This window comes from Bubalus kerabau, chromosome 3 (genome assembly GCF_029407905.1).
Source record: "Bubalus kerabau isolate K-KA32 ecotype Philippines breed swamp buffalo chromosome 3, PCC_UOA_SB_1v2, whole genome shotgun sequence".
NCBI lineage: Eukaryota > Metazoa > Chordata > Mammalia > Artiodactyla > Bovidae > Bubalus > Bubalus kerabau.
The window spans coordinates 80,935,169-80,952,951 of record NC_073626.1 but is presented as its reverse complement, the minus strand read 5'-3'; the positions used below and the strand labels follow the sequence as shown (position 1 = coordinate 80,952,951).

The 17,783-nt window shown below is 42.2% G+C and overlaps 1 protein-coding gene across 10 annotated transcripts in view; it reads left to right on the top strand.

The window, feature by feature from the left end:
* Window positions 1–17,783, top strand: part of NOSTRIN (nitric oxide synthase trafficking) — a 64,873-nt gene that overhangs the window by 10,728 nt on the left and 36,362 nt on the right. For 4 of the 10 annotated variants that reach the window (XM_055572338.1, XM_055572337.1, XM_055572334.1 and 1 more), the window contains 2 exons: window positions 639–724; window positions 14,795–14,878. In XM_055572338.1, coding sequence (XP_055428313.1) covers window positions 639–724; window positions 14,795–14,878 — 170 coding nt within the window. Of the gene's footprint in view, window positions 1–638; window positions 725–14,755; window positions 14,879–17,783 lie in introns of all 10 variants that reach the window. The other 6 variants (XM_055572335.1, XM_055572333.1, XM_055572332.1 and 3 more) reach the window with 2 other exon arrangements.

Below are 17,783 nucleotides of genomic sequence, written 5' to 3'. Positions count from 1 at the left end.
GGAGTTTTGAGCCACATGACAAAAATCTTTCGATTGGAATACTTTTGTCTACAATTAAATTCATATATAGATACACTGATAAAGGTTTATTTATAAATATATAAAGGTTTGGTTCAACCAAAATGTTCAACTCATTAGTATAACATTCTTATTATGAAAGTTCAATGAGATATAGAGGGGACTAGGAGAAATTTTATTAACAAATTATTCACTTACGTTTTCTATCACAGTCAAGAAAGACTCACTTTAATGGTTCAGGGTTTGTCATGAGGTCCAGAAATATATTGGAATTTGTGGGGGTGACATAACATGAATCTGCAGTGTATTTCAGGATGTATTTTTAGCTTTCCTGGGATTAAAAGGAGTGACAGGAATCCAACTTCACCCACTGATGAAGAGTTCGCATTTGGCCTAGGAAGAAACAGATAGACCAGCTCTATTTTTGAAAAGTCCTCCAGAGTCTTTAACATCCAGACAGAAGAGACTGCCTCTTTATTTTTAAGAACTCATCAAAGTGTGCATTCTGTAGCTGCAGGATCATTTACTATGACAGCCCTCATCACAGCAGCATTCTGAATTTACAGGAGTTCAGTCTTTGGGAGTGCTCCTAACCCTTTTGTACATCTTTTCTGTTTCAGTATAATAAAGTATACAAGAACCTGAAGGAGTTTTCTCAAAATGGAGAAGATTTCTGCAAGCAGATCACATCCATTCTTCAGCAAAGGTACAAAATGCATGTTTGCACGGAGCAGTTTTTCCTCTTTAGTTGCAGCCAGCGACATGACTGGAGGAGTGATTACAAGCTGTCCTACTTTCCAGAATGCAGTGTTATATTTTGGTACTTGAGAAATCGGTCTGAGGACTGATTCTTCGCTATTTCACATTTATCACTGGGGTACCATAAAAATCAGGAAACAACAGGAAGTAATTCTGCTTGGGAAAGCTCAGTCAAGTCCCTCTGATTATCACCCTCTCCTGGGGCCCACCATTGTGCCTGACCTATACTCCCATTACTGTGCTCTTCACACTGATGGCAATTATTCGTCTGCTTTTCTGTCTCCCTGGCAAGGGCAGCAGCTGTGTGTTACTCATCTTTGTATGCTGAGCTCTCAGAGTCTGGCCTTTTGACTTCTTCAGTAAGTGTCTGTTGAGTGAGGACGTGGATGAATAGAGTCACCATTTTCAGTATCATCTTCTCTTAATACTACACTTGATCATGTGTAAAGCTCTTTATTATGCTGAAATGAACACACTTAACTCAGGCAAGAAATTACAAAAATTCCTGCTTAAAATTAGAGTCCCCGAGGACTGAATTGGGCCTACAGTGTGCTTAGGCCATTTCTCTACGTGTCAACAGTTCTGTAATAAACAATTCCAAAGAGACCTTCGAAAGAGATTGGTTATTCTTTCAAGGGAACCCATTTCAAGTTTAAAATACTGTACGTGTGCCATAAGAGCAAAGATGCCTGAGTTAATTGCATCCTGTGTTAGTAAGTCAAGAGCAAGGGAGAACATTCACTGGTCCTGATAAAGAACATAGCTTTATCAGGACCAGTGAACGAGGTCAAGGAAAGATACAGGAGTGTTCAAACATGCTTTTATAAAGAAGTAACCAGGTTTGAAAAGACCCTGGGAAAGATTGAGGGCAGGAGGAGAAGGGGACAACAGAGGATGAGATGGTTGGATGGCATCACCAACTCAATGGACATGGATTTGGGTAGACTCAGGCAGTTGGTGATGGATAGGGAGGCCTGGCGTGCTGTGGTTCATGGGGTCGCAAAGAGTCGGACGCAACTGAGCTACTGAACTAAACTGAACTGAACCAGGTTTGTCAAATGGAGTCAAAAAGAAAACAAGTTTAAATAAGTTATTTCTCTCTTAATAGCCAAATTGCTTTAGTTCTATGAAGAGAAGAGAGAGGACCAATCTTGGAGGGAATTTTTTTTTTCTATAAGAAAAATATTTTTGATCCATCTCAAAGGAAACTATGTAAAATAAGACCAGTTAACTATTATACAAGTTCAAACTATTACCTAATTAGAAAACATCTCCCTCCTGCAGATCAAGAAGAATCTGTACACAGAGTAACCATACAAGTGACCTGGGTTACAGTAAGCTGAGCCTTGATTATTTGGTGTCTACAGGTTCAAAACTAGTGCCTGATAGAGAGCTATAAAGATAGAAGGTTGATGATGGATAATGCCTGGTAAACAAACTCAACAAATAACTGGATAAATTTAAGAGAATTATTTCTCCAAAATGGCCCTATTCTTTCTCTCTTGTCTATGTAACTCTGCATCTCTGCTATGCCACAGACACACCTACTTTGCATACAGTCAAAACCTTTCTTTCTTACCTGTGTCTCTCTTGAAGTTGCTTCCTCAGGCTTCCATCTGCCCTAGACCTATTCACATGCAAACTTTCCCACATGTTCCAGAATGGCAAATGGGCTCCAGCGAAGGAGAGACACTTGGGTAGTTAAGATATCTCCCTTCATGGTTTTATCTCTTCATGGAGCAGAATATCGGAGAAAGCAATGGCAACCCACTCCAGTACTCTTGCCTGGAAAATCCCATGGACGGAGGAGCCTGGTAGGCTGCAGTCCATGGGGTCGCTAACAGTCAGACACGACTAAGTGACTTCACTTTCACTTTTCACTTTCATGCATTGGAGAAGGAAATGGCAACCCACTCCAGTGTTCTTCCCTGGAGAATCCCAGGGACAGCGGAGCCTGGTGGGCTGCCGTCTATGGGGTCGCACAGAGTCGGACACGACTGAAGCGATTTAGCAGCAGCAGCAGCAGAGCAGAATATAGAATTTGAAAATCTAGCAAAATTATGTGCACATCTCTGGGGTAAAAATTGCATAGCATAAATACAAAGAGGGGATCTAATGGTTTACCTAGACCCAAAGAATTATGCTGGCTATTAGGTCATATATGCAATGAATGCTTTCCTGAACAATGGGCAAAACTAATCTTTCACAATTAAATCATTTCCCCTTAACCAAGATACCTTGTGTGAGTTGCTTTATATTTATTCCTGATAAATGTACATTTGGCAATGCCACCTCACACTTTAGCTTGAAGCTCTCCTTCCTTTTTTCAGCTCTTGGATCATGTAGTTAACCTAAAGGATGTCATCCATGCTAAAAGAGTAGGTGTTTCCAAAGAATTGTTTTCTAATGGACACAAAGTCCCTACTAATCTATGAATATGTGGTATATTGTATTTTTTCCCCCAACAAATTGCCTGCATGTCAGCTGGCAAAGACAGATGCTACCTCCCTCCATGACTGGGTCATTTCTTTCCCACTGGGAGTGATTCTGAGGTTCCTATCTCTTCCAAAGAAGTGTTTGAGAACATAATTACCATATCAAAAGGAGGAGTGGTCACAACCAACATAGCTGGTATTACACTTGCCTTCACTGTCCCCAGTCTGTAGTTAGTTACCAGTAGTTCATTCCCCAGACATACAAAAGATAAAAAGCTGTTTACCACCAGTTATCCAGACATGAGCACTCGGCTTATTTTCCTCTTAAATGGAAAATAAGATGGGCTTATTACATATGAATCAGTGATACCTTTCCTTGGTATTAGGAAAATGCCTAGAAAGCCAATACTCTGGGAAAGAAGCTATCATATTACTTGGGCTTTCCTAATGACTAGACAGTAAAGAATCCACCTCCAATGCAGGAGACCGGGGTTCAGTCCCTGAGTGGGATAGATCCCCTGGAGAAAGGAATGGCAACCCACTTCAGTATTCTTAACTGGAGAATCCCATGAACACAGGAGCCTGGTGAGCTACAGTCCATGGAATTTCAAAGAGTTGGACATCACTGAGTGACTGAGAACATCATATTACTTAAGAGTATAGACAAGTAACAGGAAACCCCATTAACAAGTAAAAGGGTACCCTTAGAATACGTACAGCAGGCGGTTCTACCGAGACACAGAAAATCATGACATAGAAATTCATGAAGACAAATCCAGCAGCCAACATATGAAAGATTTAGTGAGAGGGCATATGGTGCTTACGAATACCTGCCACATAAAATGCATTCAGTAAATATTTGTAGATTGAATTAAAAAAACGAAAGCTAGTTTAAGGTTTATTTTCTTATTATTACACCTGTATTGTTAAACAGGGCCTTTACTATCCTTGGATATTAACAGTTGCAGACACCTTGCTTAAGAATCCATTGGAATGTGCTTCTGCTACCACATCTGTATTAGCTCCTGGCTACAAGGGACTGCATCCCAATCAAGCTTCAAGGCCAGATAATGTTCTATTTCCAAGCTCAGCTGCCTTCTTGCATTTGTTCTAATTGGTGGTGATAGAAAAGTGTGTTGGAATTGAAACACCATTTTGCCTGGAAATTCTGTAATTCATGGCTGTGCTTAGCTTCTTTTATCTAATTAGCTGCTTCAGTTTCCTTTTTTTGTAGTAGCAACTCAGATTTAGCCAGAAACACACAGCAGCTCCTAAAATGCCTAATGCCAAAGCCATCACATTCACTTCAAAACAATCACAGATCAGATCCAAAAAGACAAAGGCACATTTCTAGAAACTGTTTGAACATTTGGTTCCCTGCCCCACATAGCTGAAGTGTAAACAGGCTTTGATGGGAAAAATCAATTATTTTTTTCCTCTATGAAAGCTTAAGATCAGGTTTTCAAACAGCAAGTACCACAACTCTGGACATAAAACATTTTTTTTAATTAAAAATAAAAGAAGAAAACAAAGAAGGAAGTGTAGTTGGTCATTGTTTCATCTACAAGGCATTGCAGAGGCTGTCAATAAAAGATAAGTGATTAAAATGAAATCTTTAATAAATCCTTATCTTTTCTAGTCTACCATAGCTTGAGTGATCTTAGTTCCCACAACTTCAGCCCTTTTCTGCATATTCACAGCTTCCATATGTACTAGGCAATACGTCTTAACCTGTACTTCAAACCATATATCCAACAGGCTATTGGACATTTCCAGCTGAATGCTCCATGAAACCACAATGGAAGCTTATCCAAATAGAGTTGATCAGCTTTTTGCCAAAGCTGGTACTCACTCCTTCTGGATTTTTAACCATGATTACCAGGACCTCTGCCCACCCAATCAAGCCCAGTACGGGGGAGCCACCCATGACCCCTTCTTCTGTCTCAGTGATCAGTGGCTGCTCAGTCATGTCCAACTCTGCAATCCCTTGGACTGTCGCCCACCAGGCTCTCTGTCCATGGAATTCTCCAAGCAAGAATACTGGAGTGGGTAGCCTTTCCCCTCTCTGGGGATCTTCCTGACCCAGGGATAGAACCCAGGTATTCTGCATTTCAGGCAGATTCTTAACTGTGTGAGCCACCAGGAAAGCTCCTCTGCTGTCTCAACTCATGACCAAGTCCTTATATTTCTCTCTTCCAGACACCTCTGCTCCTCTAGCTTTGTTTTCATTTCATGGCATCTGCCATTGTTCTAGCAGAGCACTCTTAACCTGTCCTCTGCCTGGGGTACTGTGCTGCCGCTGGGCAGTTTGTACACTGCATGAAGGCCCCTGGCTGAGGGGCATTGTGAAAGTAGAAATCTAATTCACTCTCAAACTTCAGGTCTGGTACCTGGGCTCAGAGCTGTGTCCCTTCAGAGGATCTAGTTTTTCTCACCCAAGCAAGTTGCCTCAACAAGGGAGCATCTAAGACATCTTTCACTTTGTGGTCAGGACCCTGTTTAAGACCCTTCAGAGGTTTCCGTGACCTTTAGTATAAAATTCAGCCTTTGTAGTATTTCACAGAAGGAACTTTAAGATCAGCTTAAAGATCACATCTCTAAGATCACATCTTTCAGATCACATCTCTCCGTCTTACTTACGGTCGCTGCTTGTAGAACCACTTGCAATCACCTCCCCACCCCTCCTTCCTGCCATCATGGGTCCTGGCAGTTGTACATGCTGTATCCTCTGCCCAGGAGGCACTTCTACCTTCACTGCCAGCTTCCACTCAATGCATTCTTCAGAATTCAGTCATCCCACTCTGGTTGGCCTCCTGGTCAAGACTCCACTAGTATTTATCTCTGCTATGGCATACTGCCTTTCTGTTCACTTGTCTGTCTCCACTACTGGACGCTGAACTCCTTAAGGGTCTTTGTATCCCACATGACTTGCACAGAGTAAGCATTCATTGGATGCTCACTGAGGGAATAAATGTATTCTCATGAGTGATTCTGTGCCTTAGGCACTCACAACCTCACAACTTTTTAGAAGTTTAAGTTATGCTCTTTACAAGGAGTAATAAATGAGTGTGTCAAAGAAATGTACTTACATAGAGTATTCTGAACAAAAGCTAGAAGAGAATAATAAAATCATAGAAGAGACCAGGAAGTGCGTTAAATGCATCTTATCTTTGGTTTCTCTTACATAAAGTCTCACAATCCAACACAGTATGTGAATACTCTCACCCACCCCTAACTTACAGATGGGGATATGGAAAAGGTGGCATATTGTAATTTCTACTCAGATCTACACAGGCATGGCGTGAGGGCATCTTCCAAGCGGGCAGGCAGTTTAGGGCACAGCCATGGGAGTGATCAGTTCCCTTCACAACGTATTAGGATTTTCTATGGTAAGGGACACCTGTGGTCATCAAGCCCAGTGGATTTTGTACCTGGTAGCACAGGGGTCTGTGGGAAGCTCTCAGGGGTCACTTTAGCAGGTAGGAAGAAATTAGTGGGCAGGACTCAGCACCCTTTTTCATTCCTGTTCCCACTTATTCAGAACACAGCATCTATATAATATGGTGGGATTCTGTATAAAATTTTGCTTTCCAGTTGAAAAGTTTTAAAAACTGCCTTTCTTATCTATTTCACCTGACTTCCCCCACAACAAAGCTCCCTCTCCCCACCCACATAAACTCACACAGTTCAAGAATTAACAGACACAGAGGATCTGAGGTGCTAGACCAACCTTAGCTGTGCATCCCCTGGGCCAGAAGCAAGCAGAGACTCAGTGAAACTCCCAGACTGGACACCCAAGCAGCATGACCTCCAAGTCTCATCTTCCTATTTCTCCTTTTAGACACTGTTCTCAGGAACCAGAATAAAGGCAATGAATAATGATGAAGTGGGTATTGTGGGCTAGCCAGAGAATCCCACTGCTCAAAAAGCAGTACCTGTGTAAAAATGTCTTTCAATTTTCAAATTGTTATTAACTTTTATATACAGCCTATTTGTATGAGCTTGCCACTATCTTTCAAATGGCAAACTGATAAAGCTTATGTGGAACATGTCAGCATATCAGGTCCCAAGAAGCTGTTGCTGATAGAAAGCAGGAGGCCAGGAATGGGGGTGTGATATTGCAAAGAGTTTCAGACTAAAATTTCTTCTTAATTCATAATAAAGGGGGGAGGGTTGTCACCTGCTGTTTTCAGTCTTGACAGAGCCTTCGTTCGATTTTAACCGATTCCTCATAGACACAGAAACAGCTACAGTTTTCATTTTTAATCTCTTTTTATCATCTTAATTTTCTTAGAGTGGAGCACTCGAAAATTGATTACCTGGTCACTTAATAGTCTTACAATTTAATTTGAGCCATGTCTAAAATATTGAATCTGATACCACATATTTTCTGTCTCTCATGTTTTTTTAAACATGATTTATTTTCAAATCTAAGACAAATGTTAGTCTTTGACTTATTGGTTGATCTTCATTATTGCTAATGAAAATGTGTTGACCTGCCTCCACATGCTGAGAGGAAATTAGAATATAACTGGATTAAAAGTCAGTGCATGCCATTTCCCTGGTCAGGGATTATTAAGACTCACTGGAATATTCCAAGATTGAGTTACCCATCCAAAAAGATACATCATCAATTTCACATGTGCCAAGACAATTGCTTGGAGAGAGAATCTCAACTCCTATTAGATACAGTAGCTGTAGGGCTAGAACATGAGCTCAATGTTCTTATAAACTAGTTTCCAATTATTTTAATGAGCGGGGGGAAAAGTCCATGTCTCAGTTTGAGGTTAACTCTGCCTCTGTTGACTTTCTTCACATGTGGTGTCTTCTAGGCTAGAAGCCATATTAAAGCACATGCCTTAGAAGAAACCAGTGTGGCTGGGGGTGCGCATTGCCATGTCTGCCTTGGGAAAACATGTCCCTTTCTGACTCTGTCCATTCATTTCTTTTTAGCAGGAATTCGGAAATGATGTATATTCTGCTTCATGGGACCCTAAACAGATGAGCCACATGGCAGTGTTTGTTTCAATTTGCAAGCTTTCTAACCTATAACAATGGCAGCTCTCTCCACACTTGCCAGTTGGAATGTGGCTTTTTAGAGTGATTTTTCTCTGGGGAGGAATTTACGCATTAACCTCTGCTAAGATAAAGCCATTTAGGTTCAGAGGCCAGAGAGCTTTTCAGTTGTAAGCAAACTCACCAGAAAAGGAGCCTAGCAACATGTTCCCCTCCTGTACACAAGTTCATCCTTCCCACTTTCTCATTTCCTTACCTTCTGACATGTAGGGTGATCTGCTGGGGATTCTGAAATGGTCATTAGTGTTAAAATGCAAGAGGAAATGACTGCAACCTGTTTCACTTGGTTGATGACTCTTTGCGACCCCATGGGCTGTAGCCTACCAGGCTCCTCTGTCCATGGGATTTTCCAGGCAATAGTACTGGAGTGGATTGCCATTTCCTTCTCCAGGGGATCTTCCCAATCCAGGGATTGAACCCAGGTCTCCCACATTGTAGACAGACGCTTTACCATCTGAGCCACCAGGGAAGTCCTGAATGTTGGTGTTAAATATGAAATATATGTAGTATTTATGTATTGTGATGGTTTAAGTCTCTAAGTCATGTTCAATTCTTTGGACCCCATGGACTGTAGCCCGCCAGGCTCTTCTGTCCATGAAATGCTCCAGGCAAGAATAATGAATTAGGTTGGCATTTCCTTCCCCAGGAGATCTCCCCAACCCTGGGATCGAATCTGGGTCTCCTGCATTGCAGGCAGATTCCTTACCATCTGAGCCACCATGGAAACTAATATATTTATGTAGTAGGGCTACCATTAGAGTATTGAAGGCAGAGAGACAAAGGGTACAATTGTGCTGCTCAGAGAGGCTGTGTCCAGCTCAGTCTGGCCTCAGAGGGCTACCTTGGTGACATGTGATATCAGAACCCCTCCTCCCCCCACTCCCTCCTCCTCACCCTCAAGACCTCCCCCTCCTCATCCAGGAAAACGCCTTACAACGAACTGCACAGATGCTTTTGGAAGAAGCCCCAGGAAGCTCATTCTGTCTTCTCCTAGGCTGCTGTGATCCCATTTCTAGCTGCTAAGCCTCACGAGTTGTGGTGAATCAGAACACTGCAGTTAAAGGCAGAGAGAGAGGCGGTGTCAATTTTGAAAAGCATTTGCCTCTGACTCCCCTGTAATTCTCCAGTTTCAGAGGCAGAAGAGTGGAGTGCTGGGCAGGCAGGTTCTTGAGCCAGACTACCTGGGTTTGCATCCCAGCTGTCACTTCTTCATGAGTGACCTCCAGCAGGGCAAGTTACCGACTAAACTCTCTGTGCCTCAGTGTTCCCCTCCATGAAATGGGTAGAGTCAGTGTGCCTTCCTGATGGGAGTGATTGCAGGTTATGAGGAAACATACCTGAAGCACTTAGAATGTTGCCTGTCATGTTGTATAATAAATGCCGGAGTCACTAGTTTCTGTGTAGACAAAACACAGGTCAAGCCTCATCAACATGTCACAAATTTGTCAGGAGAGACTGCACTGTTTGGACACAAACCTCATGGGCAGGATTACAAGAATTTTTAAGCTGTATACCAACCTATAGATAATTGTATGTAAAGAGAAGCCTTCCAAAGCAAGAGATGCTGTGTGGTAATTGGGTCTCTCTAGGCTGGTTTCCTACCGTTCATGAGAGAAAGCCAGCAGAGACACGGAGCTCAAAACAGAAGAGCCCATCAGTTCAAAGTGAACAGGACCCTCTCCTTTCTTGCCACCAAAGCCCATTCCACCCCCTCTCCCCCCGACCCTGCAGGTGAATCAGAAAGAGTTAAGGATGTAAAGGAACACCATGCTTCACACTCTTGACATCGTCTTTTTATATTTCTGCTTAGCCTCTGAGCTATCTTATACAACCTGCAAGAACTGTGTAAAAGTGAAACTGAATTCTGAGGAAGAGCCTGTGCCTGACAGCATTCCTTTTCCTGTGGGAGCCATTCAGGATGGTTCTGGAGCTGTGAATGAGAAAATTGTACCTTCTTTCCCCCACACCTCTCTGTCTCTGTATATTTGGGGTGTTCTGAATGTTTAGAAATTCTTTTGGATACATACTCATAATCATATTGTTGCAGGAAAGGGGACCCCTTCCAGGGCCCGAAACTGGGCTCTTGTCTAACACTCGGAAATGAATTGTCCAAGGAGACACATGTGCTGACAAAGCAAGAGATTTTATTGAGAAAGGGCACCCGGGTGGAGAGCAGGAGGGTAAGGGAACCCAGGAGAACAGCTCTGCCACATGGCTTGCAGTCTCAGGTTTTACGGTGATGGGGTTAGTTTCCAGGTTGTCTTTAGCCAGTCATTCTGACTCAGAATCCTTCCTAGTGGTGCACGCTTTGTTCAGCCAAGATGGATGCCAGAGAGGAGGATTCTGGGAGGTGGTCGGACATGTGGTGTCTCCTTTTGACCTTTCCCGAACTCTTCTGGTTGGTGGAGGTTTATTAGTTCCATGTTCCTTACCAGAACCTCCTGTCATAAAACAACTCATGCAAATGGTTACTATGGTGCCTGGCCAGGGTGGGTGGTTTCACTCAGTGTACTTCCTTAACAATATTAGAAAAATTGATATTTATTAAGAACTCATTCGGTGCCTATCACTATCTGAGCTCAACAAATGCATCATCACATTTAATGTTCTATGTGTGGCTTCCAAGTAAGAATGGAATGCTAGAAACGAAACTCCTCAAGATCCCTCTGGTTAGGATGGGTTAGGAGAGGGTTTATGTGTCTAGCTGTTGCAAGTGCTAGAGAGTCATGTACAGTGATGTCAGAGCTGAGCACAGTTGAAACTTGTGGGACTGAATTTAAATAATTCAGCAGTTTAAAGTTTTCAAAAGTAGTGAAATGAGAACAGACTTGTAGTGGAGACTGGTTAAAAATTCTAACCAAGACCTGATAGGAAGTCCATTCATTCACTCAAGAAATACATGCTGAGTACCAATAACATGCCAAGCACTGTTCTAAGCCTAGAGATATAGCAATGAGTAATACAAAATCCTGACCCTGATGGAGCTTACACACTAGAGATGTTCATAGAAGCACACTAAAAAATTATGTGATGTAAGATAGTGATAAATGCTAGGGCATAAATAAAGCTGTAGGGGATACTTACAAGAATGCTGTTTTCAATAGGCCTCTGAGGCAGTGATGTTTGCACAAGACTGGTTGAAACTGACATGAAGGAGAATGCCATGGGGTTATGTAGCAGACCAACTACCTGGCAGAGGCCACAGCATGTGCAAAGACCCTGAGGCAGGATGACATATGACTACCGAACAAGGGTATGGTGAATGAGAGGGTGACAGAAGAAGAAACCAGAAAGAGGGCCAGGGGTCAGGTGGTGTAGGTCAATAGAAATCAATAGAAATAGAGTCTTTGAGCCTCTATTTAGGTGATTGCCACATCTTAATTATCATAAAACCCCTTAAGGAAGTCTGATTACTTCCTTTTAAAGTTTTCTAAAGCCACTCACTGGAGAAGGAAATGGCAACCCACTCCAGTATTCTTGCCTGGAGAATCCCAGGGACGGGGGAGCCTGGTGGGCTGCTGTCTATGGGGTCGCACAGAGTCGGACACGACTGAAGCGACTTAGCAGCAAAGCCACTTTACTGAGTGACAGCCTCTCCTGGGATTCTAGAACATTCAAGTTCATTGAGGGTGGTGATCTCTTTGAGCTTGCTGCCAACCAGGACTCTCTCTCTCCATCAGTCAGAACTTATTCCAAGAGCAGAGAAATCTTTTTTAAAACACTATGAGTTATTTCTTTATCATCTTCATTATTTAAAAATATTTGCCTTAACCTTTTCTTATTCTTGAACAAGGCCTGCTACCAAATGGGTGTTTTCTGCACCTAGGCCTTAACATACATCCTGAATAGTTTGGCACACAGCTGTACTAATGAAGAAAAATGAATAGAAATTTAGCAACAGGTTCATAGCCCATGATATCTGGATTTCACTTACAAAAGAGAACTGTCTTTCCTTCTTTGGTCCATAACACTGAGTCTAATTTGTGTGAGAACATCCAAGTATTAAGTTAATTACTGAAGAGTCCTGAGATTGTTCCCCAAATGAAACAGAGTCATAAATAATTTTTAAAGATGTTTTATAATAAAAATAGAATTGAAAGACTGAAAAATATGTAATAAAGACTCTCTGGTCTATAGTAAGATGAAAAACACAGTATAAATTCAACTTAATTTCTTACATTTTTATTATTTTCATTGAAAAGTGAGGAGATAAATAAAAATGTGTCTTCATTTTAGTTATAGATGGGCCTAGAATGGGACATGGAAAAATCAGTTTAAGATGAGAGTGATTCAGTCTATCCCAAAGAACTGAGATTTCTTTTGAGGGGCATGCCCAGATTCCCTAATGGGTCTTGTCTTGCATACAAACTCATGGGAATTCATCTTCTAAATCCCGTGTTGGCCCATTAGGAAGCATGCTGTTGTTAAGTGGCTAAGTCATGTCCAACTCTTTTGGGACACCATGGACTCTAGCCTGCCAGGCTCCTATGTCCATGGAGTTTTCCAGGCAAGAATACTGGAGTGGATTGCCATTTCCTCTTCCGGGGATCTTCCCCACCCAGGGATTGAACCCAAGTCTCCTCCATTGGCAGGCGGATGCTTTATTACTGAGCCAGCAGGGAAGCCCCAATTAGAAAGTTACTATTTGGTTAATTCCATTATTATCTTATTACCAGCTATTATAGTCTAGTGGAGAAGGCAATGGCACCCCACTCCAGTACTCTTGCCTGGAAAATCCCATGGATGGAGGAGTCTGGTGGGCTGCCGTCCATGGAGTTGCTGAGAGTCAGACATGACTGAGCGACTTCACTTTCACTTTTCACTCTTATGCACTGGAGAAGGAAATGGCAACCCACTCCAGTGTTTGTGCCTTGAGTATCCCAGGGACAGGGGAGCCTGGTGGGCTGCCATCTATGGGGTCGCACAGAGTCGGACACGACTGAAGTGACTTAGCAGTAGCAGCATTATAGTCTAGAGCTAGTCTGATAGTGCTGATGTCTCAGGATAAGTAGAAACGTAGTTGGAATTGTTTGCAAGGACTGCCATAGCAAGGCACCACAGGCTGGGTAACTAAACTTCTAGTCTTACTGTCACTTACTGTAGCTTAAACTACAGAAACATTATTGTGTCACAGTCCTGGAGGCTGGAAGTCTGAGATCAGTGCATCGGCCAGGTTGCTTCCTTCCAGGGACTGTAGGGAGGATCCGTTCCATGCCTCTCTCCTAGCTTCTGCTGGTCTGCTGGCGTTTAACCTTCAGGAGACTTAGCTTGCAACTCATCATCCCGCTCTCTGCCTCTTCATCTTTACACAGCATTCTCTGTGTGTGTGTCTGTGTGTGTCTATGCCCAAATTTCTTCCTTTCATTAGGACACATCCATATTGAGTTCTAGCTCATCCCAGTGACTACATCTGAACTTGATCATTTACAAAGACTCAATTTTCAAATAAGGTCATATTCACAGGCAAAAGGGTTAGGACTTAAGCATGAGAGGGTAACAAGCAGGAAGACCAGGGGTCTCCAAACGGAGGAGATAAACTGCAAGTGTCAGACATTTTTTTCTCTCTCTTAATGGCAGGAGGAAACAAACTAGTGTTGCATTTTCCCCCCTTCTCTATACAAATTTAAAAAGAGGTTTCTCTTAAAATTCTGTGTTGCCATTATGACACCTGGTTCCACCTGAGCTTAACTTTTCTCAAACCTTGAGCTAACCAATGCATTTTTCTTATGGAAATGTTTGTCTTAAGCTTTGTTAATGCACTATGTATTCACCCCAGACTCAGTCTTCAAGTCAGTTCTGCCTAAAGGCTCAGACAAACCAGTGTGTTATACTCATACATTGTTCTTTAATCTGGGTTAATGGAACTATATAGTTGTATGGAAATCTGCCCTTCTTCAAGATTCATGTCAAACGTTTTATGGCCCAGGATGACTCACCTGGTGCCAAGATTATCTCAAAATGCATCATGTGGATGAGGGGCCTGGTACCATTCTCTGAGTTTTGGGACATTTCCTTTCTTTAATTAGTGGACTGCTAGTAGCTATATAACATCCAGCTAAAGACTAGCAGGGCAGCACTCTTTCTGCTCCCTTCTGATGTCTTTGTCAGAAGCTTTCTCTATCTCTCTTATACTTTAATAAAACTTTATTACACAAAAGCTCTGAGCAATCAAGCCTTGTTTCTGGCCCCCGATTGAATTCTTCTCCTCCGGAGGCCAAGAATCCCGGTGTCTTTCGTGGTTTAGCAACAACCTTCCAGGAACACAATCCAACCCATAATGCTACTGTACAAGAAGGTTAAATTAAAACTTCTCTCCCTTTTTAGGACTCTCCTGGATACCCTTAAGGATTACGCCTAGGACAGGAGAATCCTTCTAGTAGACAAATCATCTCCTTATGCTTTACATTATCAGCCTGAGTCCTCCTTCAAATCTTTGTGTGTGTATTTGTGTTTTTCTTGATTTCCAGTCATTGTATCCTGTCCAACAAGTCTCCCTTTGCTAACAGGGCAAATCTGGAGATTAATTATGCCAAAGGACTTCAGAAACTGGCAACCAAGCTAAGCAAAACATTACAGAGCGCAAAGAAAAAGTAAGTACATGGAAGAGGTAAGGCAAAAATCACTCTTAAAAATAATTTTTAAAAAGTGACATTGTTGTAGCCACGCATTCCGGGAAACAAACTCACTCACAAGAATAGTGCAGATAGTGGAGTGCAGCTTATTACACCATCAGGCCCAAGGCAGAGTCTCCTCTTAACCAAGAACCCCAACCAGTTTTTGTGAAAACCTTATATACCCTAAGTGTACATGCTCAAACCCACCTCCCCAAATTCTCTGAAACTAGTCTGAATAAAGGACAAGAAGAATACAATCAAAGTTAACCCGTGATTTGTATGCCTTAAACCCGTGATTCGTATGCCTTAAACCTCGGTAGCTAACCGTGGACAATTATCAATAGGCCTGTGGTCATACCCCAATAAGCATAATAGAATTTCTGACTCTATTTGGTTACACAGATAATTAGGGTATTCTTTTAGGTAATGGAGAGTCTACCTACGAGCCCTGGGGCTCTTCCATGGTGGGGGTGGTTCTGGTTTTCCAGTTGGTTTGTTGTTTCTGTACATACTGGGCATATAGCTCAAAGTCCACAGTCCGGCCCAAGGTGGAGTCCTGCTTTCAAAATGGAGCCTGTGCTGTCTGTTTCCTCCAACATATGTTCAGTTTCAGCTTCCTTTTATGAAGGTGGCAGGTCCAGAGCATCAAGCCTGGTTTCCAGTTCTTGGGCACTTACTGTGTGCCAGACACTGCGTTAAATGCTTTTCTAGATTTGCTACATTTATTTTAATCCTCACGACAATCTCTGAGAAGTCTTTTTATGATCCCTATTTACACACAAGGACTTAAAGCTTGGAGAGTTTAAGAAACGTGTGACACAGATAATGAATTTCAGAATTGAATTCATCCTGTGTCGTTGTGAGGCATAAGATCATATTCAGAAAAGGCCTTGGTGATGATACGAACTTGGGAAACAGAGTTGTTAAGTTGGTAGGTCTTGAAGTCCTGAAGTGGGTATCCTGCTTTATCTCAATTTTATGACTTTCAACAAATAACCTGGCCTCCCTTGATTTCCTCTTCTGTTATATGGAGTAACAGGACATGCTCCTTTGTGTGTGTGGGGAGGGTGGGTACAGGGGTGCATATTAAATGAGATAATATATGTAAATACATTAACACATCAGGTGCTGAAAAAAATGTTGGTTCACAAGTTTTTTTCAATTCAGTTGAAAATGAAGTCAATTACTTCTCTTGGGGAAACGAGGAAAGATATTGGTATTCTTATAAAACAGTCCATTAGTGATCATTTGTTACAAAGATTTGACTATTGTTTGCAGATGTCACCCAATGGCAGTGTCATTGCAAAGACCCCTTCTGATGGTAAAAGAAAGAGGGAAAGAAAAAAATAAAAGCCTTGTGGAACATTCTTACTCCTCCTTAGGCATCATCCTATAACAGCAAATAGTGGCTCTGAAATCGCTCTGACTTTGAGCCTGATTTTTAGGATAGTATTTTAGTAGCCTGGGGCGTTCCTGGTGGCTCAGATGGTAAAGAATCTTCCTGTAATGCAGGAGACCTGGGTTCACTCCCTAGGTCAGGAAGATCCCCTGGAGTTGACAATGGCAACCCACTCCAGTATCCTGCCTGGAGAAGTCCATAGACAGAGGAGCCTGGTGGGTTGCAGTCCATGGAGTCGCAAACAGCTGGACATGACTGAGTGACTAACAGTTTCAGCCTGCAGAGGAACTAGTAGAGCACCCTGGTTGAATATAAATAGACTTTTTCAGATTGCCCAGGTTTTAATTCTGGCTCTATCCCTTACCATCTGGGTGAATTAGGAATCTTGTGCTCAGTCCCTAAGTTGAGTCTCACTCTTTGTGACCCTATGGACTGTAGCCTGCCAGGCTCCTCTGTCCATGGGATTTCCCAGGCAAGAATACTGGAGTGGGTTGCCATTTTCTCGCCCAGGGGATCTTCCCCACCCGGAGATTGAACTTGAGTCTCTTGCAATGGCAGGTGGATTCTTTACCACTGTGCCACCTGAAAAGTCCATATCTTCCCTCTCAGTGTGTAGTGTATTTAAGATGGAAATAACACCTACCTCATATAATTTCTGTGAGGTACTTGTATAATAACCCAAATTATTTCTTTCTTTTCTCAAAGACCAATTAAGTGAGAGTCAGAGAAAACTGAGTTCTTCCAAGGTCAAGCAGGGCACAAAGTGGGGCTTGTAGATTCAGACACAGACCCTCTGAGGTCAATGCCTTCACGTTCCTGCTCTGCTGCCCTGCTCCTCCTAGGGGCAAAAGTCAGATTCTCTTCCTGAAAGTGTACTAGGATTTCTTGCAAAACAAACAGACAAAAAAAAAAAAAAAAACAAAACCTAAAAACTCAACTGAGATTTAATTTACATGCAATAATCACACATTTTAAGTATATATTTTGATCAATTTTGTTATAAGTATACACCATGCAGCCTCTACCAAAATCAAAATATACCTATTTTTATCACACTAAAAGATGCCTTGTACCTGTTTACAGTCCTTTCCCCAAGACAGTCCCAAGGTAACATTGATCTGCTTTTTTTTCGATCTAGATTATTTTGTCTTTTCTGGACTTTCCTATAATTGGGAGCATACAGTAGGTCCTCTCTTTTGCTTGGTTTTGTGCCTGGCTTTGGATGCGTAGAAAATCTGACATCCTTTGATCTAGTTCTCCCATTCTGCGGCTGCCAGGTGCAGCCCAAGTCATTTGGAGACAAAATCTCTGTGCCATCTTGCTCTCAGTAGGGGCACCGATCTGTCCTCTCCTTTCCATCAAAGCCTACACTGGCTGTATCCCTTCGGTTTATCGATACAATGGGCTTGCTATTTGACAGCCAACTATATGTAGGAGAAAAATAGCTTCATAGTTCTTGGTTCTCTCTTTGTGCTGCTTGGG